This window comes from Saccharomycopsis crataegensis (genome assembly GCF_037102585.1).
Source record: "Saccharomycopsis crataegensis DNA, jcf7180000000073, whole genome shotgun sequence".
Lineage (NCBI taxonomy): Eukaryota > Fungi > Ascomycota > Saccharomycetes > Ascoideales > Saccharomycopsidaceae > Saccharomycopsis > Saccharomycopsis crataegensis.
The window spans coordinates 1,124,444-1,148,297 of NW_027043820.1; the positions used below are offsets into that span (position 1 = coordinate 1,124,444).

At 36.2% G+C, this 23,854-nt stretch overlaps 10 protein-coding genes across 10 annotated transcripts; 4 read left to right on the top strand and 6 right to left on the bottom strand. All coding sequences in view use genetic code 12, as the record gives it.

The window, feature by feature from the left end:
• Nucleotides 1–106: 106 nt before the first annotated feature.
• On the bottom strand, nt 107–586 carry DASC09_012580 (uncharacterized protein; the record flags this gene model as incomplete). The annotated part of the gene is made up of 1 exon (XM_064994861.1): nt 107–586. One exon carries the CDS (start codon nt 584–586, stop codon nt 107–109), a length of 480 nt encoding a protein of 159 aa, XP_064850933.1.
• A 364-nt stretch (nt 587–950) lies between these two features.
• On the bottom strand, nt 951–2,189 carry DASC09_012590 (uncharacterized protein; the record flags this gene model as incomplete). Its single annotated transcript, XM_064994862.1, has 1 exon — nt 951–2,189. One exon carries the CDS (start codon nt 2,187–2,189, stop codon nt 951–953), a length of 1,239 nt encoding a protein of 412 aa, XP_064850934.1.
• Nucleotides 2,190–2,748: 559 nt separating this feature from the next.
• On the top strand, nt 2,749–3,744 carry DASC09_012600 (malate dehydrogenase; the record flags this gene model as incomplete). The annotated part of the gene is made up of 1 exon (XM_064994863.1): nt 2,749–3,744. The coding sequence occupies one exon, from the start codon at nt 2,749–2,751 to the stop codon at nt 3,742–3,744; it is 996 nt and encodes a 331-aa protein (XP_064850935.1).
• A 7,169-nt stretch (nt 3,745–10,913) lies between these two features.
• On the top strand, nt 10,914–12,146 carry DASC09_012610 (uncharacterized protein; the record flags this gene model as incomplete). The annotated part of the gene is made up of 1 exon (XM_064994864.1): nt 10,914–12,146. One exon carries the CDS (start codon nt 10,914–10,916, stop codon nt 12,144–12,146), a length of 1,233 nt encoding a protein of 410 aa, XP_064850936.1.
• Nucleotides 12,147–13,547: 1,401 nt separating this feature from the next.
• On the bottom strand, nt 13,548–14,801 carry MRX10 (Mrx10p; the record flags this gene model as incomplete). Its single annotated transcript, XM_064994865.1, has 1 exon — nt 13,548–14,801. One exon carries the CDS (start codon nt 14,799–14,801, stop codon nt 13,548–13,550), a length of 1,254 nt encoding a protein of 417 aa, XP_064850937.1.
• Nucleotides 14,802–14,958: 157 nt separating this feature from the next.
• Nucleotides 14,959–15,732, bottom strand: YFT2 (Yft2p; the record flags this gene model as incomplete). Its single annotated transcript, XM_064994866.1, has 1 exon — nt 14,959–15,732. One exon carries the CDS (start codon nt 15,730–15,732, stop codon nt 14,959–14,961), a length of 774 nt encoding a protein of 257 aa, XP_064850938.1.
• Nucleotides 15,733–16,707: 975 nt separating this feature from the next.
• Nucleotides 16,708–17,610, top strand: CMS1 (Cms1p; the record flags this gene model as incomplete). Its single annotated transcript, XM_064994867.1, has 1 exon — nt 16,708–17,610. One exon carries the CDS (start codon nt 16,708–16,710, stop codon nt 17,608–17,610), a length of 903 nt encoding a protein of 300 aa, XP_064850939.1.
• Nucleotides 17,611–17,798: 188 nt separating this feature from the next.
• On the bottom strand, nt 17,799–18,404 carry GAR1 (H/ACA snoRNP pseudouridylase subunit GAR1; the record flags this gene model as incomplete). The annotated part of the gene is made up of 1 exon (XM_064994868.1): nt 17,799–18,404. One exon carries the CDS (start codon nt 18,402–18,404, stop codon nt 17,799–17,801), a length of 606 nt encoding a protein of 201 aa, XP_064850940.1.
• A 409-nt stretch (nt 18,405–18,813) lies between these two features.
• Nucleotides 18,814–20,316, bottom strand: DASC09_012660 (uncharacterized protein; the record flags this gene model as incomplete). The annotated part of the gene is made up of 1 exon (XM_064994869.1): nt 18,814–20,316. The coding sequence occupies one exon, from the start codon at nt 20,314–20,316 to the stop codon at nt 18,814–18,816; it is 1,503 nt and encodes a 500-aa protein (XP_064850941.1).
• A 605-nt stretch (nt 20,317–20,921) lies between these two features.
• On the top strand, nt 20,922–23,798 carry MDR1 (GTPase-activating protein MDR1; the record flags this gene model as incomplete). The annotated part of the gene is made up of 1 exon (XM_064994870.1): nt 20,922–23,798. One exon carries the CDS (start codon nt 20,922–20,924, stop codon nt 23,796–23,798), a length of 2,877 nt encoding a protein of 958 aa, XP_064850942.1.
• Nucleotides 23,799–23,854: the final 56 nt, after the last annotated feature.

The following is a 23,854-nucleotide window of genomic DNA, read 5'->3' on the forward strand; positions in this document are numbered from 1 at the left end:
AAAAGCTGATTGCAAAAAATTAGGTGTAAGTATCGTAAGGTGCTATAAATTAGTGGGGTCAGAGAAGTATATTCTCTGGAAAAATTCGCATTTCCTGCTTGGGTCATCAGTAGTGAATATAAAAATCATGAAAATTAGCAAACTCTTCCCTTGGTTTTTCTGCAACTGTTTCAACCTTTTTGACTTGTTTCTCATTCAAAAAAGCTTTCAAACTCTTTTCTTTTTCATTGACAAATCCTTCAAGAAATTTGATGACTATTTTATCTATTTTAACCAATTTGTCACTAGGATCATTTGCCACTATATTTCCATATATATTTATGAAATTACTTAGCATTTCTTGGGGTTCGCTTTTCAAAAACTCAATTTCTTCGAAGTTACCATACCTCATGATTCTATTGTTATAATTTTCAGTAAATTTTTTAAAAAGAACACCTAACGCCGACCTCAAAATATCTTGAAACTCTTTTGGGACATTTTTGACATTGGAGAGAGAAACTTCGGGAACAAACATCTTCTTTTTGACAAGGCCATCTTTGACTCCTGTACCAGTCAGCGCCTTAGTTGGCAGCTTTGTGAAGGACATCAGTGAAGAACTGCCAATATGAGACTTTGTATATTCCTGCCTAGTGGTTACTGTAAATACCAATAAATAAAAAGGGAGGGAGAGAAAAAATTTTGGGAAAAAGAAAACCAATACTCCCATTTATTTTGTGTTTGTGTCACTTAAAAATCTCATAATATGCATCTCATCTTCCATGGAAGTGAAAGCGCAATACAAAGCAAATTATGAAGCTGGTACTTCTTTCTTTCTTGGATAACGCAAGCAGAAATGATTTGTTCTTATAGTTTTGCTACGAGTCGTTAGTTACTCCCTATTGTTTGTTTGTTTTTTTTGAAAGTTCTCACAAAACACATATATTCACCTTTAAAATGCAATTCATTCTATGCTATTTTTTCAACTTTTTAGATGGTTTCATAACTTTAGGACCCTTACGCTTCTTCACCACTGAAGTCAAGTCATTCACTTTCTTTGAGTCTCCAGCAGCACCGGTGGTTGAAGTCAAACTGCTCGTTGATGCAGAGCCTGAAAAAAGCTCCTTGCCGCTGACACCGGCCTCTGCTATCACTTCTCCCAATAGTCCTTTCATTATTTTCTCCTTCTCCTCCTTGAGGGGATCTTTGCGTAAATCTTCTAATCTATAATTCATTTCTAAAAGAACTTCCTCAGTTACTTCGGTGTCTTGCGGCGTTGGATTGGATTTCACTGCGCGAATTGCGGACTCCATGCATTCAACAGCTTTTTCACGGGACCCTGGAACATCGACAAGAAATTCGTACGATAGAGAAAGCTTGTAGTACGACTCGCTAATCAAAGCCGAGTATTCATGGTATAGCTCTTTCCTGAGCACAAGAGATGCGTCAAAATCTGTCGATGCCTGTAAGTAATTTTCAGCCTCAAGCGAAACTTCTCCAAGGATATCATAGGTTTCGGAGAGTTTCTTTTTCATTATAAGATAAGGATCTGTTGGAGCTTCTTGATCCTCGAGCTTCTTCGCAGTCGATAATTTGTCTTTTGATGAAAATTCTTCCAACTGCTTCTCAAAAAGAGATCTTGCAAGGTCTAAGATATTCCAAGCAGCTTCAAAATCAGTTTCCTCTTCTTCATTTTCATTTTTCTTATCGTTAGCATCACTGTCATCATCATCATCCTCTTCTTCTTCTTGTTCTTCGTTATCATTATCTTTTTCTTCTTCTTTTTCTTCTTCTTTTTCTTCTTCTTTTTCTTTTTCTTTTTCTTCTTCTTCTTCTTCTTCTTCTTCTTCGTCTTCTTCTTCTTCTTCTTCTTCTTCTTCTTCTTCAGCTATAACATCATCATCAAACTGAAATGTTTTATCCTTCTTTTCATCCGAATCTTCCTCTTTCTCATGCTTCTCAGCTTTCTTAGTCTCCGGATCACTCTTTTTACTTCCTCCCAATACTTCTGAATTAGAAACTGCTAAATGAAACAATGATTTCCCATATAGAAACAATAAGTCTGCACTATCATCTCCGTCGGTTTCACCATTATAAGTCTCACAAGCCTCTGCGTAAATTTCTACCGCTTTTTCAAAGTCCCTCTTAGAATAAGCTTTGGCCCCTTCAGAAAGAAGGTCCAGGACTGTTTGTGACAATTCTTCAGAGGACATTATTTTCTCTATTATTGACAAATGGTGTTTACAACTCCTAAGCAATATTTTCGCGTCTCATCATTATCATGAAAAATCAAAAAAAAGTTTTCGTGTCAAGGTCACGTTCCCCGTAATATCTACTCACATGGTGCTGCATCAGTGTATCACAGAACCACTTGTAGGGACCAAAACTCTACTATTCTACCCAGTATAAGGCATAATAATATTGGAAAACGATATATATGCACTCACTAACACAAAATAGACATAAACCCTCAGCCGCCGTACACGTTGTGCTTGTGTTGGGCAAAAGTGGGGCTACCCTCTATACAGTCCCACAACAATAGAGATGATTTACGCATGACCGCAATCAATTTGGGTCATGTAGTGTGTGATCGATGACATATAAAGTGTTCCTACTTTTCTTTGGTACTGGCGACATTCTTGTGAAAGTTTTCCCTTTCCCTTTCCCTTTTCCTTTTCCTTTTTCTTTTTTTTTTCCTTTGTTTAAATACTTCTTTTTGATACCCTTTATACTAAGAGTTTTATTTCAGGATACATAATAATATTAAAAATAATGAAGGCTACAGTTCTCGGTGCTGCTGGCGGAATCGGCCAAAGCCTTTCTCTTTTACTCAAAATCAATTGCCATTTGATTAGTGAACTTTCCCTTTATGATGTCGTCAATTCTCATGGGGTTGGGGCCGATTTGTCCCATATTTCCACAAACACCCTGATCTCCTCTTACTTACCGGAAAACGACGGTTTGCAAAAGGCTCTTTGCGGCGCAGATTTTGTGATTATTCCTGCTGGTATTCCAAGGAAACCAGGAATGACTAGAGATGACTTATTTTCTTTCAATGCCAAAATCATTGCTCTGTTAGCCGAAGGGGTTGCAAGATATTGTCCTGGCGCCTTTGTACTAGTCATCTCCAATCCAGTGAACTCAACTGTGCCGGTATTTGCGGAAACTCTTAAAAAGTTCGGGGTCTTTAATGCTAGAAAACTATTTGGAGTCACTACTCTTGATATCGTTAGAGCCAAAACCTTCATTGCTGATCTTACAAACAAAAAACCTCAAAGTTTTAGAGTGCCAGTTATTGGCGGTCATTCTGGTGCCACTATTGTCCCGTTATTCTCAGTTGGTGCTCCAGAAGCTTACTCAAGCTTGAGCTATGAGACCAAATCTGCTTTAATACATAGGGTTCAATATGGTGGTGATGAAGTTGTTGAAGCCAAAGATGGAAAAGGATCAGCCACTCTATCGATGGCTTATGCTGCGTATGCGTTGGTTAACCAGATTCTAACCGCCGTAACTAGTGGTTTGGATAACGAAGTTGTGTCCTACATTTATTTAGATGACAGCATCAAAGGCGCTAGCGAATTAAAATCAAAGATCAATGGACTAGATTATTTTGCTATTCCAGTGAAATTGGGTAAAGAGGGAATTGAAATCATTGATTCCCAAATTTTGGATAGAATTGATCAGGCTGAAGGAGACATGTTGGAAGAAGCTATAGAAAAATTACAGGGCGATATCTCTAAAGGTGTTAGTTTCATTAGAGGCCAGTAATTTTAAAAAAAAAAAAGATAATATTAACATGGTTATTTATATACTAATATGCAAATATTGGTTTGCTTTTCTCCTATATTTTTCGTTTATGAATCTTTGCTCTATAATAAAAGGATGCGGCGTTTTTTTAAGGGTTGTTTTTATTTATTTGTCTATCACTAGTATTAGTCCTTTCTTGTTTAAGTTTTATGTTGCTGTTTTGATAAAGTAATAATTTTCTTATTCTATATGGGACTGCTTGATGTAAGACTGTTTAGGCTCAATTAAAAAAGGCAAATTGCAAATTTTCAGCTCGGCAGTCTTCCTTTTATCTCAGAACATCCCATAACGAAGCATTTTACCGTAAAGTGAACATTCTAAACACAGTAATCATTATATTACAAGAGTTAATGATATTTTTTGACTTTTGAAAATATATTATTCAAAATGAGATATATTTGTCGTGAAATGCGAAACACTGCTCTTGATGATAGTTGACGAACAGAATAATTATTTGATTATTATCGATTATTATCGATGATTTTGCTTGTATCTACAAATATAGGGCGCAAAAAGGTTTTTAGGACATACAGTATAACTAATTGAAACGAACTTCTGAGAGTTTCCAAAGACCTCCTGAAATGATTCAACATTTGTGATCAATTAACAAAAAAAGGAAAAATAAAATTTTTGTAGAAAAGTTTTCCATAAAAGCAATTAATCTCAAAATTTAATATTCATTGTAACTCTATTACTTTAAAAAAAAATTGTGTTCTTCATAAGTATAAATAGAAGCCTAGTGTGAGGAAGGAAGAGGCTGTCTATTCTTGATACTAGTTTATGGAAAAAAAAAATTCACCCAGCGCCATTGAAAAATCAGAAAGATGAAGCCAAAGGTGGAAACCAACATTGTCATGAATAAGTTATTAAAGGAAAAAAGGATGGGAAAATAATATCCTAGTCTATTTTAGAACGCGTAATATTCTCTTTTCGGTTCTTCTTTTGATGAGCTTAAAATTATAATATGAATATCAATAATCTTTCGCTGCTGTTGAGAGAATCTTTTATTGAAATTGAAAGTTCCATGAAAGGTTTATTTTCATGGCTGATTTATATTGTATTTTTATGTTATTTTCTTTTCACTATTTAAGGATCATTTATCAGTCTGCAAACATCTTAGCAAATAGAATTTGCTAGAAAATTTTTTCTGAGGAGTATGGGTTACTTTGCAAGAATTCCTAAATGAGTTTAAAATAAGCCAAATGATACCAGACAACAAAATAATTACAAAGTTGCATTAGCTTTTAATAAAACTTGTATTTGCGTAGATGAAACTGGTTTCCAAATGAGTATGAGACGCGAGAATAGCAAGTTCTACAGTTTTGTTAACTAGAGGTCTGAAATAAAATTTCAAAAGATGAAGTATCTGATTCTTTACAGAAAAGTGACAGCTGGTTAAGGGAAGGTTTTTTTTTTTCCATATAACTTAATTCTTGGGCATAATAATACACTCATCAGATTGCAAATATACGTTGTCGATCTATTAGCACCAAGAGTCAAAGAAGCCATATATTATATTGCAGACTAATTTTTCAAGATCTTTTTATTATCTATCTTAACAAAAAAGAAAGGCCTACTCCTTTGGCCAAATTGGAAAAGAAAACATAATGAATTTAATTTTTACGCAGCAATAACAAATTTTGTGCTGTAGTGGGATCAATCAATGACTTCAATTACGAATAATCACCGCTGCACTTGATACTGAAAAAAACAACAAAAAACAACAACCAACCATAATAAACCTGGGTGTGGGTATTGCTTTGGTGTAATAATATTTACTCTCTTAATTTCTTATCAGCTAGAGATTCAAGAGACAAAATCAGACTAATAAGGATTCTCTAGAGGAAACGTTTGTTGTGAACATCGAAATGCCTGTGGAAACTATAGGAAGATTTTTGTCCACTATAGCAATTGTTTTTTATGTGACAGCGGGGCAAAGATAAGAGGTTGAAAATTAATATTTATTTTACAATTAAAGTTTTTTGAACAGAAGCTGCATTAACATGGTTTTCAAGGAACAACACGTTCTGTTTTTGCTTGAAACATTTACCTTCATTAGAGAGATGGCTGCAAATGTATCACTCGGGTAGTTGAAGAATAGCAATTTCCATAAAGTCTATACTTTAAGCGATGCCCCGCTTAATCGCCTGGTATTAAGAGACACTACGATATGCTTTGAAACTGCTGACTCACTTCATTCACTTTTTCCCAAAGCTAAATTTTTTCCTTGTCCAAACATGATTTTTGATTAATAATAATGTCCAGCACTGTACCTCGACTTGTTGAAAAAATAATCGCGATCCTTTGCGATCCTTCGCGATCCTTTGCGAAGGATCGCGAAGGAAGGAGTAGACCATTTATGTCACCCATATCGATGTATGTAAACTTCTCGTGGCAGCAACAGAGAATTTTTAGTGCTATTGTTCTTGATAAGTACGAGATAGCATCACTAACTTTAGTTATCTTGTTGGCACGTAATGCTTTAGCCCTGCCACGTTCATTTGAGTCAGAACCCCGTCCTAGGGCTTTGAATCTAGTAATTAATTATTGAATGCGTTAGCCCCAAGCTTAATTCCTCTCGCGGAATAAGTTAGTCCGACCCTTGAACGATCTAGATTACTCTAATTGGAGTAACATTTACATTTATGTGTAACACAATGTAAAGAAATATATGATTTTTCTAAATAAAAGTACATGACTAAACTTCAGTATATATATTTTTTAATCCGTTAAATCTTTTCTGTGCCAGACTTTTTTTTTTTTTTTTTTTGTGGACCTCTAATGTTCTTAGAAGTATGAGACCCGTCAATATGCAAGTGAAATTTGTCAACTGCAGATCAAAATCTAGACAAACCTTAAAAAGTGGAAACCTCATTTACAGTCAACAGTTTCAAAATCCATTGGCTGAGTACACATAACCAATATATGGATGTACCAATAAAAGAAAAAAAAATTCCGCAGAAAAAAGCGTATACCATGAGAGGCAGGAGGGGAATTTCAGTCTTTCTATAGAGCAATATGAGAGATTTTGAAGGTAATACCAGTAAGGATGATATTAATAATAAGAACAAAAAGATAATAATTGTATCTAACAATAAATGACATTATAAGACAACAGTAAAATTTTCCCTCAAATAAAAGTTTTTTTTTTTTTATCTAATAAACTTAACGAAAAATAACTAATTGATGTCTTAACCACTTGATTGCTGATGCACAGCCAAAAATAATTATTCTTCAAAATTATTTGATGAAATTTTTTATATTCAAAAATAGTCTTAACGCCGTGACTGGATTTGAAATGGAAAACGGTACTCACTTTCTATATCAATAAAACAGCTTGATTTTAGATGATGTAGTGAAAGATTTTCCTCTCGCCTTCAAAATGCTTAATTAATTGAAACTCTGCAATGAAAATGAAAAATCTTAATAACAGGAAAATTATACAACATTCTTTATTAAAAAAAGAATAACACTCCAAAAAAAAAACAACCTAATAAAACTCACCAAGATCAATAGTTCCTCACTTTTCATTTATGTGCACACCCATAGCATATTTCAATGTGAAGCACTTTTTTGGATAAGCAATAAACCGTAGAAGGCAACCAAAATCTGTATCATCTGAAAGTTCTAGGCTCCTATTATGAAATTTTCATGAGTGTACATTGATCATTAAACTAATTCTGGTGCTTACCAATTGGTAAGTGTACAACATGGCCACAGTAAGACACATATACGCTCAAGCCGGAGGACCGCCACGGGATCTTCTTATTACCGGGGTTTATTAATCGATACCTTCTATGTATAACCTCAGATTTTGCCTTAATATTTTCCTTGCTTTATTTTCAAATGTAAAAGTTTTCTTTAGCTTATTTAATTTAAATTTTTAGCAGTAGAAGTGTGTGAATTCTAACAGTGAGTCCTCAGGAGGTTTAGGCGGTAGCGATCGTCATATTTGGCCAAGACGTAATATCTCAGTGTTTAGGCGCATTCAATATGAGGATTATTTAAACATTATTATGACGCTGAATGAGGTCACTAATAAATAATGCTTTCATCAATAGTATTTCACAAAATAAAATGACTGTTATTGTTAATGATTAGGTGTCACAAAGCCTTTTCTGATTTCGATACGACCGAGCCAATCGGAGTCTGCTGTGGATTACACCCACCCACGACCTATTTTCCTCATTTCCAAATTAATGCTTTAAAACGAAAAAACCAAGAATTTCTGAAAGACCAGCGTTTGGAGCCTTATAATAACACCCGCAAATTCCGGGACTCTCTATGAGAGCTCTACAACCTATTGCTGGCTCTTGTGTGCACAATCTTGAATGCAAAAAAAAAATATATATATATTTATATATATATGTTGTTATTAATTACTTGATTGTTTCCTATAATCTGTCTGCCAGATTCTGTAAGTTTAGCATGACAACTTGCATTCATCGCATAACACAAGTCCGCGTGCCTGAAAAAATGACGCTAGGCTGATCACTATACAAAAAAGGCAAATTCACGGTTTAAAGAGTCGCTTCGCTCTTCGGACTAGTCACTGATATCAATAGATAATTAGTTACCTCAAAGTTCGACGCCAGATGTTTTAAATTAGAAGGAGTTTTTTTACTAATCAGGCTGAAGGTGAAACTAAAAAAAATCAAATTCTTCCACCGTTTCTAGGTCTTGAAACCGTTGGCAATTAAGAGCAGAAAAAATATTTTAAAAAGGTACACATAAATTTGTTGTGGGCACTTATGGAAAAGCCTCAAAAATTTCTTAAGCTTCCATGAGTTAGATAATTCACAAAAAAAAAAATAATATAAAATGAAGTAAGAGTCTATCACCGACACACTTTCCATTAGTTATGATCGATCAGTAGTATTCCATATAGTTTTTTTATTGTTTTTCTTGTGTGCCTGCGTGTGTATGTTCGGAGCGTCAACTTAGTGTCAACTTGTAAGTCTTTTTCCTAAGCTAATCCCCAAATGAAATTTGAACCAGGAAGGGAAGATATCAATTAAGCAAATTGAGGGAAAAAGATAAGGAAAATCCCCCAACAACCATTGAGCGTTAAGCTCTCGGCTAGTAATAGTAAACACCAAAACTATGACCCTATTCTTTACGTGGATTAGAAAGAATAATTTACCAGCCAGATTGAATCATATTCCATAGATTGTCGCCTAAAATTTTGGATTAATTAATTCCAATACGGACTAACGGTGTTTTTTTTGCTGAAATGTACAGAGAAACGGAAATCCAAATTGCTATAGATCTTAATTGTCTCCAAAATAGAGGAACATTTCTAAATTTGGAAATGACAACTTTGTGGTTGCATACTCCACATATCACTATAACAAATGTGAAGACGGAAACCTTGTGGCTGAGTGTAAGTTCTAGCTCTTACACAGTTAAGACTTCAGTTAGATAGTTTAATCAGAATGACTCCAATGAAAGATGGTTGATCGTTGAGTACAGCCAGCAGCTCACACAAAACTAATGTCAACATTTTTTTCTAGCACATTGTCTTTTTCACCTCTCATTTGTTGTTCCTCAACCACGCCGCTCACTAATGAATTTCACTCATGGATCTTGACATCGCAAGTTTGTCGATCATTTTTTTTGTACCTGAGCGCGAACGTGAACCATGCTGTCAATCAACAATACCAGAAGGTACAAACCACCAAAAAAAGAAAATCGTCGCTGCATCATGATACGCAATGGTAACCACCCGATTATTGTTTGCAACTATTCAACACAGAAATAAAAACAAGAGTATGTAATTACTTTAAGGGGTTAGCTGTAGCTCATGTAGCTTCCTTGCTGAGGATAGAAAATTCTTAGATAGTCGAAGGCTCACATTCTGCAACAAATTCTCGTGAGTAATAAAAGAAAGGATTATTTTTTTAAACTAAAAATACAAGGTGAGAGTTTGCAATCGAGAACTGGGTGCCATAGCGTATTTTTTTTTTTACAGATTCTATTTTAGGCATTGAAATAATTCAAAGAGGATGTAGAAAAAGTTCTAGTTGAGAAGAATTGAACATTATGTGTACCGAATCTTTCAAAATAGCGCTTTCGTTTATGAATTCCCCTAAGGCAGATCCTTAACAATAATAAATTTTTTTCAAGGAATAACAACAATAATTGATAAACAAGCAAATAATCATCTATGATGATCATTGATTGTTGTAACTGCTTCTGATGATGACGAGTCATGGATCAATTATTTCCGAAAAGAAAATACATCTGAATAAAAAATATCCATCTATCAAGTAATGTTAATCTCTTCCTTTTGTAATGCCTCCTGAAAAACCAATACTATAAAATAAGCCTTCGGAGTAGAGTCGTCTCTAAAACTACAGGGCGTTTGAAAAAAGCCCTAGCTATTAGGAATTATTCAACCTACAAAGAAAATTTTCAACAATTTGGGGCTAGTGCGGATGTAAACAATAGATTGGGTGCAAGTGTCGCTGCCATAATACATGAACAAAAATTTAACCTTGATATGCCTATTATTTCTTCAAATTTAAAAAACAAATACAGATAATAATAATAATAATAATAACAGAGAATAAATAAAATTTGAGGAATAAGAAATAGTACGCTGATTAACACTCGTCAATCTTTTCTTCAAATACATGTCTAATTGCAATAAAACCCTTTTCTTCTCTTGTTCATAGATCTCTAACACTTTTCACACAAATACTGTTTTTGTACCGGAGCACTCTCCCGCCGCTTCCAGAGAAAATTTACAGAAAGTTTCTTAATTTATCAGTAAATTGAATCTGCACTGTTAATAATAGGTATGCGTTGTATTCCAATTAACATTCACATCTCTTTAGTTTTTCAACTTTATTTGAGCCTGCGATCTACATGCATGCAGTCATGTCACATCATGCATTATGTAGATGTAATATGCAGTCACTGATGCAGTGTAGTTGTTTCCAAACTGGTTATGTCTAAACTGTGGACCACGAATAGGGTAGTCAACTTTTCAGCATATATATATATCCACCGTTTTCCCCTCAACTGAAACAAGTGATTAATTAATTAAATACTCTCGATAATTGATTATCTCTGATACACAATCCTCTTAACTTCTAGTAAACATTTTTGCTTGCTGCCTCATCAATATGGAAAGTTACACATACCCTCTTAACTACTCCTTTGTGGATGTTAACCAACCTGCGGTATACGACCCAAGTAACCAAAATCTTCAGTTTCAATATCAATACCAACCTAATTCTTCACTCTGGGACCCTTCGAATATGGTTTTCATGCAATCTCCAGCTGCCACTTCTATGAATGAAGACCACTTCCAACAATCCCCAGTTTATCTTTTGGCTCAACCAAACATTTATGCTCAACAGCCAGGAAATTTCGCTCCCAATAAAACTGGCTTCGGTATGGCTAGTGCATCATTCTCAGAGCCAATCTCTTCTAAAAGTTCTGTGTCTTCTGCTTCATCCACATCACAATTATCTTACGCTCAAGCACCGGCTGCCATTGGTAATGGGTACCTCCAACCACAACAAGACAATGTTTCTCCACAACAGATTATTGACTATGGTTACAACTCTTTCAGTAACAGATCTTCTCCTATTTATTCTTCTTTTTTCTCTAATACTGAGCCAATCTCACCGACTACCATGACTTCAGATTTCCATAGCTCAGTCGCTCCTCAATCCACAGCATCTATTTCCGACTCTGCTTCTGGACCAATTGAGTTCAACACCAACTTGTATCACAAGGAACCATCGGGATCTGCTGGTCTTGTAAATGATGCTGACAAATCATTGGGGTCAAAATTGGCCAAGAACGGCAAGTTTGTCAGAAAAAACAGTGTCTATGGAGAGTCATTCAGAGGGCGCAGTGCTTCTTACCCATCAATCAAGATCCCATTATTGGCTTCTAATTCTAACAACTTGAGTGCCAAGAAACCCTCGAACCGTACCACCCAGCCAGGGCCAATTCCAGCGTCACAACCAAAATTATCTTTTGACCAAGAGTCCGGCAGAGAGTTGGTCACCTTTTCTTATTCCAAGCACAAGATTATCACTCAATGGGTGGTAAAATGCCCAAGACCTGATGAAAAAGAGGCTATTCTCAAACAGTTGGATCCAGAATTCCTCAAAAATAACTGTATCTACAAAAGAGCTATCACTGATAATCTTGAAAACAAGGGAAGCAGACAAAAGTACGAGAAGAGCTGCAATGAGTTGGGATGGCAATTGTGTTTCTTAAACCCGGAATTGAGAAATTCCAAAGGCTTATTACAAAGAGCTGTGGACTCTTGGAGAAACACAAGAGCCGATGAGAAAGTGAGAAGCAGAAGAGTCAGAAAACAGAGTAAAGTTTCCAAATAATAGCTTAGCATCTTTCATTTTAATCATCACCCTTCCTTTCTCTTTCATGGCTTGTTTTCGTTTGGCTTCTGTTTCGCATCTTCGCTTCTTCTATCCTGTATAACTACAAACTTATACTTTTGATTACGATCATTACGAACTATTCTTTATTTTAATTTTCATTTACAGATAACATCTGGATATAATATAGCCCATACTAATTTCACCTTTTGCATATTTTACTTCACTTCTAATTAATGGTCGTTGATGAGGTTCGTCATACTGTAGATTCATCTACAGAGTGTACACATATTCAAATTAGGAAATGACCGCCTGCATTGAGTTGCGCTGTATGTTATGGCATAATTGTGCCAACCAATGATACAGAGAAAAAAAAAAAAAACCAGGTTGTCCGGACAAAACAAGCTTCGTAGTAATATGTACACATAATTTGAATTCGATGATATGTACACTGGTTCACCACTTCCCAGCCAGCAATATATGACTTGAAAATAGTTTTCCGGAAAACAGTAGATCCTAAAGGTACATTCGGATTCCCCTGTCCATCACTGCCCCTCACCGATAACTGGAGAATTTTAAAGTCTCTTTTGGTTTTCTTTTTTGTGTATATAAAAGCTAATTGCTGACAATAGTGCGAAGGTTTACTTCTTCAGGAAGCTTTGCAAAATAGATACTATAATAATTAGTGAATCTTCGTCCTCATTTGTTTTTTCCTGTTGCTACATGGTGCACTACCACTGGTGCGGCATATTGTAATTATGCTTCAACGCATCCATACTGTTTCTTGAATTTCTATTTAATTACTGAGAGTTATAAATAACCGACCAAGGCAGAATTTTTCTTAAGAGAATGAATACAAAATCTGGTTGCAGTATGTATAGACATGTGATGGTGGCTTCCACATCGCTAATTAAACAACCCTTGTACAGTACAAATAAACTTGAACAAACAGACGCATAACACAGTCACCAAGTTCCCGTTAAGGTACAGAAGTACTAGTCATCAATAAACAGAACTGTAAAGAACAACAAGGGATGTAGGATTACTGGGTTTGTCCCAAATCATCTTCAAATTGCAGCTACTAACGAAATACGCTGCTACCGTCTCTGCTCAACAAATTGGTTGCCAGTATTGTTTGTATTATCTGGATTTAACTAGACAGAACGGTTGTTCCTCGCTCCTGTGGAGCCGCGCAAATAATCAGTTTCAGCGATGTTTCTTTCCCTATTGGTATTTACTTTGTTACTTTGCCATATTAGGGACCTCCTGGATACCATCTGCGTACAGCAGAAAATTTAACAAGTCTTATCAACTATGCTTCTATATTCTGGGTATGTATAGTACTATATATAAATATTTTGTCGGTTTTCACAGTAATACAGATTCCCTAAATCTGAGTAATTAGTCCACTGTAGCGACTTCCTTGCTGGCGTGTTCAATCTCATTAACTTTTTGGTCTAATGAATATCTTTCATAGAAGTGGAAAAGCTCAAAACAGACTTCTATTAGAATAAGATAAATAATAATCCATTCTAGTTTCGATGCCTTGTCTTCGTTTAAAGTTGCCAATATTATACGTGACTCTTCAGTGGCGTAATCTAGTTTTTTATTCAAAATCTCTATTCTTGGAACAATATCCAAATTCTTTGAAACCTTCTTATATAAACTTTCGAGATTCGGTTCAGACCAATATAAATCAGGGGTGTCGATTAACTCAGAATATAAGTTCAACTCACCTCTGATTAAGAGTAGCTGGCCAATTAGTTTCAAGGTTTCCTTGTGCTGTTTCATCTTGCTTTTCTTACTGAAACCTTTATAGAAATCCAAAGTATTTTGCCTAGTTTGCTCCACACATCTTTCGAATAACGACTCGAGGATTGCCAATTTTGTTGATCTTGTCAAACCAAAGGAAAAGGCTGCCTTATCTAAAAGCTGCTGGTTATCGTTATCAGCATTTATCATCATGACGTCGTTATCCATACCACTTCTACTACTGTTATTATGGGCCGACTTTGTATCGTTGGCAAAAACGGCAGCACTTTCATCAAGCGCTTCTTTGTTATGGCTATTTTTTTGAGCGATATTAACCATCACAAAATCCATATCCTCACTTTCTGAGGCCTTGTAAGGATTGACTCTGGCTTTTTCAACCAAACTCAAAAAATTATTGTTCAAGAAGTTCTCATCAAAGCCCCAGGCCACCACGGAGCCATTCACAAGGATCAATATATCAAAGCCTAACTCATTGTAGTGACGGTGGTTACTAGCCAAGTTCTGGTTGTCGAAATTAGGAAAGGTTAAATGAACTGCCTCTTGTGGGATCAAAAAACTGGCATCTTTATATCCCTTGGAATGTAGTAATGCAATGACTTTGGCCAAATCATAGGCTTCACACGTCGTTATGGTTGTACACGGTAATAGGCTTTGATGATAGTCCGTGATATCCTTCTTCTTGCTTCGTCTGAGAGCCCGGGTTATTGGTGTAATATTCGAAGCTTTGGGAAGTTTGACAGCTTGAATAGATTTTGTAGCTTGAGATGAGGAGGTAGTCAATTGACGATTCGAATAAATCTGCAACATACGCAACAAAGGGCGAGATGTCAATGGAAATGCAGTAACAGGAGAAAGACTCCTTCTGCATACTAGCTTCAACATTTCTGTGTGATGTAACAAGAGGGTTGTCTGTTGAATGCTAGGTGTGACGGAGGATCTTTCTACTTTTTGGTACTTCACTTTTTTTTAGAGATTTTACACTGTGTGATATTTGCATAGTTATACAGAGCTCCGCATAGATATTCTAAGAACTCAGTTTTCAAAGTCCGTAGGCTATGGCTATTAGGGAATAGGATCCCACCAACCCTAGAGACTTTTCGAGGAATGTATGGAAAAAAATGGCAGTTACTGAAAAGATGAAAAACCATAATAGGATCACCACCAACACCATAACTTGCACAACGTAGCACCATCCCACTTCTCTACGGCTTTTTAGAATGACGATTAGCCTCAGGTATAGGGATTTGGTATTATTAATTTCAGGTTCCACTACATCAGTGGTAAATGTGATTAATTTCTTGAGCTCTAGAAGTAGTGATATACTTGCAGAAGAAAGAATCCAGAAATGACCGGAAATATTGATGTCTGCAATCTCCATTACCCTTCTCCTTAGACTATCACCAGAGAACCCCCCAAAAAATGCCAACCAAACACCAGAAATGAGCATGAATCTTAGGATCGTCAAATAAGCTTCCTTGTTCATCATCCACAAGGGTTGCATGCACAGCGAGACCTTTATTTCAATAAACCTACGCATAATCAGGATGGCTATGAACAAGCCAGTGTACCATACAATCATACAGTCAGCGAGCACGTAGTTGATGATGTTATTGGAATCGAGCAAATCAAATCCCAGGGATGATGCGTTTTCTGGTTTTGAAGGTGATTGGAAAGGATCATGATTGTCGATGCGGAGGATGATTGATAGGAAGGTACCAAAAGCAAAAGATAAGCCATAGGAATATTGTAGCCAACACTTCAGCGTGAAAAACTTTACGCTAGTATCAATTTTTGGAGCAATTAGTTCAATCATGAGTATACCTTATCATTGGAAATATATAATCATTAGCTCGTCTTCTCAGTGAACCGTTATCTGTGAGTATCATTTTTTTTTTTTTTTTTTATTTTTTTGGCCCAAAATAAATCCGGTTTGCACGTATCCTCTGAACAAAACTTTCCAATAATTAACAGGAAAGAACTGATTCCGCCTGCAAGTGACCTTATTCGTCTGAAATTATTACATCTTGATATTGGAAAGTTTAATGATACGGTCTCTGGTGCTTCCAAGAAGCGTCATGCCTGCCAGTAGGCACGAACACTTCAGATCTTCCAGGTTATTAAATTTTAAACAATAAAAATAGATTTCAGAGTATTGGAACCGAAATTTTGGAAGCAATTGGGTCTAATACGATAAATTGCAAACCTAAACTCTTTGATTATTATTTTCAATATTGATGATTTTTCAATGTCCTTTACAGTTTAAGTAGATCTTAAACAGCTACTGCCAAAAGGAATAGGAAGGCAAGCACATAAATCCAAAAAGCAACTATTTTTTTTTTCTGTAGAACTTATTTACTTGTTGGGGTCAGCAGGAGAAATGAAACTGAAATACTGGCTCCCTGGATGAAATACACCAAAGAGAGGAATGAATAGACCAATGGATAGACTCCAAAAGAGTGATTGGTAACGAATCTTGAAAATTCTAACAATAAGAAGCAAAATGAGGATTATCCTGTGAAGTTTTGTATTTAGAGTCATCGGTTTCGAAATTTCTTTCAAATCGCTGAACCTGTATCACCTGATTTTCGCTAAGAGCTGAATTTTTGCTTATAAAGATCAATCATTAGGAATTAATGATTTGAATCAACTCATCGCAAATCAGTTATGCATGTTGAAATAATTAAGAAAAAATTTTTTTTTTTTTTTTTTTACTAAAAAAATATTTGTTAGAAATTGCTCTCCTTGTGCAATAAGCAGAAATAATTAACGCCATAATATTACTTTCAAAATGGCTGGTGACGACCTTGATGATGGATTGGACTACTCGTACGATGATTTTGAAGAAGAAAATGATACGATTGCTGGCGAAGCCGTTCAGTTAGAAGACATGGAAGATGCGATGGCATCTGAAGGGACTGCCAGTGAACAGGTCCAAGAAGAGACAAAGAAGTCTACGGAAATTGATGCTGAAGATAATACTAATAAGAGAAAAAGAAAAAGTGACTCTTTTGTAATCAAAAAGAAGCAACGTATGGAACATGATATTGAACAAAAATTGAACCTTTCTACCGAATCACCTGAAAGGATTGCCGAGTTCTTTGGTTCCAAAGTCAGAGTAAAGTATCCTGATTTAACACCATTGGAACTCTCAGAATTATATATTCCGAAGAATGTATTTAAATATACTGGATTTTGGGAAAAGAAGAGAAATTTGGATGGGTTAAAGGGCTTTTTGGAAGACAACTTCAAGAAATACCTACCAGAAAAATCCCTAAAGAAGAATAATAAGAAAAACAAGGGCAAAAAGAATAATAATAATGAAGCTAATGAAAGTGAAGAAGACAGAAAGTTCATATTAATCCTTTCATCATCAGCTATCAGAGTTTGTGATGTTCACAGAGCCACAAAGGATATTTCAACCTCATCTATCAAGTTGATCTCTAAAAACAAACTCAAAGATGATATGAAGATCTTGAAGACTACCAGGTCTAGAATATTAACATCTACTCCTGCAAGAATAACAAAGCTCTTGAAAACCGAAAACTCATCCTTGAAATTGTCTGAAATTAAAGTGATCATTATTGATAGTTCTTATTTGGATCAAAAGAAGAGAAATATTTGGGATTCGGAAGAGTTGTTTAGCAATTTGAAAGACTTGACTATTGAGGGTGCCAAGATCCACCTTTTTTGAAAAATGTATTATATTATTATTTTGTATAGAAATACAAGTTAAAAAGACCGTTTAATTCCGGATAAGTCGTAAACTCTCTGTTTTATTTGAGACGAGACAAAAAACAATAAAAATAAATTATATCATAAATAGTACATATATGAATAACAACACAAAATACAAAGTAATAACGCGCTTCATAAACTCTCCTAGCTTCTACCAAAACCACCTCTGCCTCTACTGAAACCACCTCTGGAACCACCCCTGGAACCACCTCTGCTACTGAAACCACCTCTGGAACCGCCTCTACCACCGAAGCCACCTCTGGAGCCACCTCTACCACCAAATCCACCTCTGGAGCCACCTCTACCACCGAAGCCACCTCTACCACCGAAGCCGCCCCTGCCACCACGAGAACCACCAACATTCTTTGGTTTCTTTGGCTTTGGGCCAACAACCTTAGGTTTAGGTGTGAATCTTTCTTTTGGTAACAATTTGTCTCCGGCAATATAGAATCTGTCTCCTTCGGAGAAAGAAGTGGCCTGTACCCCTTCAGAAGGCTTGATGGTGAAATAGACGTCATTTAAAGGTCCCAAAATTTCATCGACTTTCCCCACTTGAGTTTTGTTTTCTAAGTAGATTGGAGCATTGAAGTATGGAATCTTGGTATTGATGGAGCGGCACACAATGTCACCTTCACAGGCATGGAGAAAAGCTCCCATTTCAAAAACTTGGTCTGGAGGGCCTTGTGGGGCAGAGTTTCTGAACCCACCACGGCCGCCACGGCCTCCTCTAAATCCACCTCTTCCTGACATTATTGTTGGTTGTTGTTTAATAAATTTGGGCTTGATGCTACACTTACAACAGACTTGTGAAAACTTTTCATAATTTTTTTTTTTTTCTCTGCGCAGAATTAAAAGCAAAAAATTGGGAAAAAAAAAAAAAAAAAAAATGAAATAACGATCACGTGCAAGACATAACATGCCCACATCAATGGATACTATAAAATAATTCACCAAACTTTACAAAAAGTTGGATATTCCCTCAGGGAAATCGCTACATTAGAAAGCTTGTACAAAGAATATTTCTCAGTATGTGTTACAAGTAACAGAAAAAGATATGAAAACGAACCAGAACATACAATGAAAACAGGAGCAGAAATAGAATAAAACAAACTAACATAAATCTCTATAATTAAAGGAAAATTTTCATGATACCCACAGACTATATAATGTTTCTTCTCATTAAGTTATCGAATCTCGAATAAGTATAACCGATAAATGGCAATTCGCCTAAGCTGTCTTCTTCCTGGCCTCCGCTATCGTCTCTCAAATATGGCGAGTCTGGCATCTGCTCTAATTCATCAATAGGGAAGAAACGAGTGTCTGTGATACTATTCAATCTTGGTATGAATGGTGCTTGGATTTGTCGTATAGTGGCCCAGTCCACACCCCTGAAGAAGGCATGGTTCTTTATTTCAACCGCGCCATTAAGACCAATTCTATTCTTATTGTCACACAAAAATTTCTTGATCAAATCCTCAGACTCAATACTCAAATGAACATCATCAGGAAACTCCAAAGATTGTCTCCAGTTAACAATTTTCATGTAAGTTTCTTGATTAGTATCCGAACAAAATGGTGGGTAACCAACAAGACATTCATACATAATAGCACCAAGGGACCACCAATCACATTCCCTACCGTACCCTTCATTTGTGAAGACTTCTGGAGCAATGTAATTAGGAGTACCAACGGTGGAGTAGGCAAGCATTCTTCTGGATTTTCTCCATGTTTGAATCCTTTCATTATTAGACATGGTTAATTGAATTGAGTCAACAATGGTGGTATTTCTTTTGTTTTTGTTGTTGAATGCACTATTCTGGTTGATATTCATCCCCTTTTCTAATAATTTCTTGTAGTAGTTTGCATCATGTGTCTTGTGGAATCCTGTTGCCAAACCGAAATCTGAAAGCTTGATGTGTCCGTCACTACCAATTAGAATATTATCAGGCTTGATATCTCTATGAATATAGCCCAACTTATGTACTTCTTCAATAGCCAAAACACATTCAGCCATGTAGAACTTTGTGATGTCTTCGGTGAAAGTATTCAATCTAATCAATAAAGTCATTAAATCTCCACCAGGCAAGAACTCCATGATAAGATACAAATACTTGGCGTCTTGGAAAGAGTAATGCAAAGCAACAACCCATGGAGTGTCACTTTGGGCCAAAATATCTCTTTCTGCTTTAATGTGGGCCAATTCGTTTCTCTTGAACATCTCAGATTTTAACAAGGTTTTCATCGCAAATACTTTACCATTATCTTTCTTTTGCACAAGCTTCACTTCACCAAACGCACCCTTACCAATAACAGAAACGGTTTGAAAGTCAGCCGCACTTAACTTTGTTCTTTTTAGTCTTAAGAATTGTGTTTGTCTGTGGATAAATTTTTGCTTGTACCTGTTTTTCATTTCATTAGAACCACCTTGGGATTCCAAGGTTTGTTCTAATTCATCAATTGTTCTCCTTATATCTCTAGCATCTTCGGCCTTTTTTTTATAATAGGTCTCCAACTTGAGACATAATGTGGCGGTCTTATTCTGGATGCTTTTAGGGAATAAGTCTGGCCTTCTTTCAAACTGAACGTATAAATTGGAAAAATATTGGCTAGCAGCAGCGGGATTCGTCTGTGCTTGAGGTAGTGCTTGTCTAGTATTGGACATTTTTCTACTATTATTCACTTGTTGAATTTTTTCTTGCGCAGACTACGCTGTTGATTAATGCTTTATTCCAATTCTTTGGTTGGCGATAATTATGGATATTTGCCGGTTCAACAAGAGCGACGAGGGGGAGAATATAAACGAACGAGGCTGTTGATGAGATATTTTCCTGGATTGGAATGTGTGCAGGAGTTTAATGGGGTATGATACACACGCAGACCAAGAGTAGCAGAGATAACAACTGGGTAGTACCAACAGTAGGTTGAAAACTCAGTTACATGGTGAAACCTGTCCCCTTCGCAAAATTCCTGACACGCAAGAGCCTAGGTGCACTACTCACGATATCATTGCATATAGATACGCTATGATACAGGGAGAGAGAACCCCTTACCCGGCAGATTGTGCTATTTTTGGTTGTGAGCGATTTCACGGGCGGGCGATGATGAGGCTAAAGCTGACACAACCAACCAGCTTTCAATATCGGGTGTGTCAAGTAGTTGCTACAACCAGCATTCTAGAAAAGCCATTATCGATAGGAATAAATACCATCCTGGGAGTTTGATATATTAGTTTTCTTTTCCAATTGTTTCGAGTGCTAGCGTTAAAAAATGTCTTTTTTACTGGCATTGAGGTCAAAGGTATCTGAACTTGGTCTCTTTGATCAGGCAAATGCTGAGAAGAAGCCTAGTAGAGACGAGTTATTCAGAGACGAGTTTCATTTACCTGAAAGCCAAACAATTCAAATTGACTCGGCCGCTGAGGTTTCATTACACTATAATGAAACCGCTAAGAACTCCCAAGATTTTTCAAGTCCAACCACCAGTCCATTGGTCAATGGTGAATCTCACGTAAACCATAATGACGTATTCTGGTCAGGTAGGCTCTTTTTGACCGAACAGTACTTGATATTCAAAGATGGCTTCAATGGGCGTGATTTTAATTTCACCATTCATTTATCAACAATTAGAAAAGTTGAACGATTGCCCCTGAAATCCTATGTTTTTGGATTGATTATCACTACGTTTTCTGGGTTGCGTCTTACCATTCAATTCATTGGGATAAGGTCCAATTCAGAACGGTTCTCTCTATTATTGAAAAAATCTTTGGACACAAACTTGGGTTGTGTCAAACAATTGAAGCCATTCTTAAAGACGTTATATTCTGAATATTTAATGTTCAAGAACTCTCCTGCTGGACAAGATCTGGATTTACAAATTCCGGCTGGCGGTTTAGGCTTGATGTTCAAGTTTCCGGGAAATACCAAAAAGTTGAGAGATAAATCAAAGATGAGGTTGTGGTTTGAGTTCATGAAAGTCAATGGCCGCAACTTGAATATCGTGAAACAAGAAATGTTTTATAAGTTGATCAGGGTCGGCTTACCAAACAGACTAAGAGGAGAAATTTGGGAACTATGTTCTGGGTCTATTTATTCTAGATATGAAAATATAGGGATTTATCAACAGATCTTGGATGATAATGCCGATAAGACCTCAATTGCCATTGAAGAAATTGAGAAAGATTTGAACAGATCGTTACCAGAGTACGCAGCTTATCAATCAGATGAAGGGATCTCCAGATTGAGAAGAGTATTGACAGCTTATTCCTGGAAAAATCCTGATGTTGGATACTGTCAAGCAATGAATATCGTGGTGGCAGAATTGTTGATTTTCATGTCCGAAGAGCAAGCGTTCTGGTGTTTATGTACTTTATGTGACAAGTACACTCCTGGATATTATTCAAAAACTATGTATGGTACTTTATTAGATCAAAGGGTGTTTGAAGCCTTGGTCGAGAAAACCATGCCAATACTATGGGAGCATATAACACACAATGATATTCAATTATCAATCATCTCATTGCCATGGTTTTTGTCATTATTTATCAATTCTATGCCTTTAGTTTTCTCGTCTAGAATCATCGATATATTATTCTTGCAAGGCCCTAGAACCTTATTTCAAGTTGCTTTAGCCATTATGAGAGTTAATGGAGAAAAATTGTTGAAAACTACAGATGACGGTTCTTTTATCCAAGTTATCAAAAATTATTTTGGGAAATTGGATGAATCAGCACACCCAACCTCCAAAAACGAAACCTATAGACAAATAACCAACTTTCAAGAATTGTTGGTGGTTGCTTTTAAGGAATTCCAAGATATTACCAATGATACAGTCAAATCTTATCGTAGAAAGCATAAGAATAGTGTTTTCCTGAACATTGAAAGCTTCATTAAACGTACACAAATTAGAAACTTACCCAAGCTACCAAACTTGGATACCAATAATTTATCCAATATTTACGACAGATTTTACCAGGTCTTAGAAACGGATAATATTCAGAAGGGAACTGGATCCAGTTTGATGAATTTTGAGCAATTTGAAAAGTTCTTGTCCCAAATTACCGGCTGGGTTATTGTTTCAAACGTGGCAGACAGTAAGAACCAAGAGGAATTTTTGCACCGTTTATTCGTCTCTTGGGATTCGGAGTTTCAAGGGGGTTTGGCGCTCTCCGATGTTGCTATAGGTCTTAACAAATGGACTTATAATGACTTAATGTCGATGATAAAAACGTTTTTTGATTTGTACGATTCTACAGGATCTGGATATATTGACAAAGAAGGAATGTTGCAAATGTCAGAAGGTATTATTTATTTGACCAGACCGTTAAGAGAAGGCTGGGTGTTTGATTCCATCACTCAAAGGGAAATTGACCAAGTAATTGCCAAAAGAATGAATGAATACAAGAAATTATTAGCAGAAAATCCAGATAACGAAGACGTTATTTCGCCACCGAATCTAACTGTGGATGAGCAGTTTTATAGACACAGACAAGGTGAACGTTATTTGTCTGCTGCTAGCAAATTCCTTCAAAATTGCTTTTCTTATGCCAGACCTGAACAGGAGATTGATGAACTTAAAACAGAAGACCATCTTATCAGCATTCACGATGATGATAGAAAGTCGGATTATGGAGAGTTAGCCACAGAGGAATATATTGATGAAAAAGATAAGAAAAAGTCACAATCTTTGAAGGCAAATAAGGCGTTAGATCCAGATCATCCTTTGGCAATGGACCTTCCAACTTTCAGAATGGTGATTTTGGCTGATGAGTCATACGAATTATTCTTTGGAGAAATTCTTGCCAGCTCCATCGATATTAATAAGCCGATTAAAAATGCTCAATCGCATTTTAATATCCGTAATATGTTTGATACTCTTGTTGCCGACGGTAGAAAAGTTGCTAATGAAGTTAGACGCCGAATTGACGATGTGCAAAGCATTACCTCTCCAACTGCTTCAACATTCAAAAGATCTAGGGCCACCAGCTCTGCGTCTAAGCATCAGGCCTCAGTTGATGAAGAAGAAGATGACGATTTCATTTCTTCTGATGTTGGAACAACTGATACTGATTTGCTCAAGGGAGCTGAAGTTAATGTTTTAAACGAATCTAAGGATAATGCGAAAGAAAAAGAAGCAAGCTCTGCCTGAATGTGGCGAACGTCGAAGCCTATGTGTTGATTTATTTTTTCTTTTTTCTTTTTTTT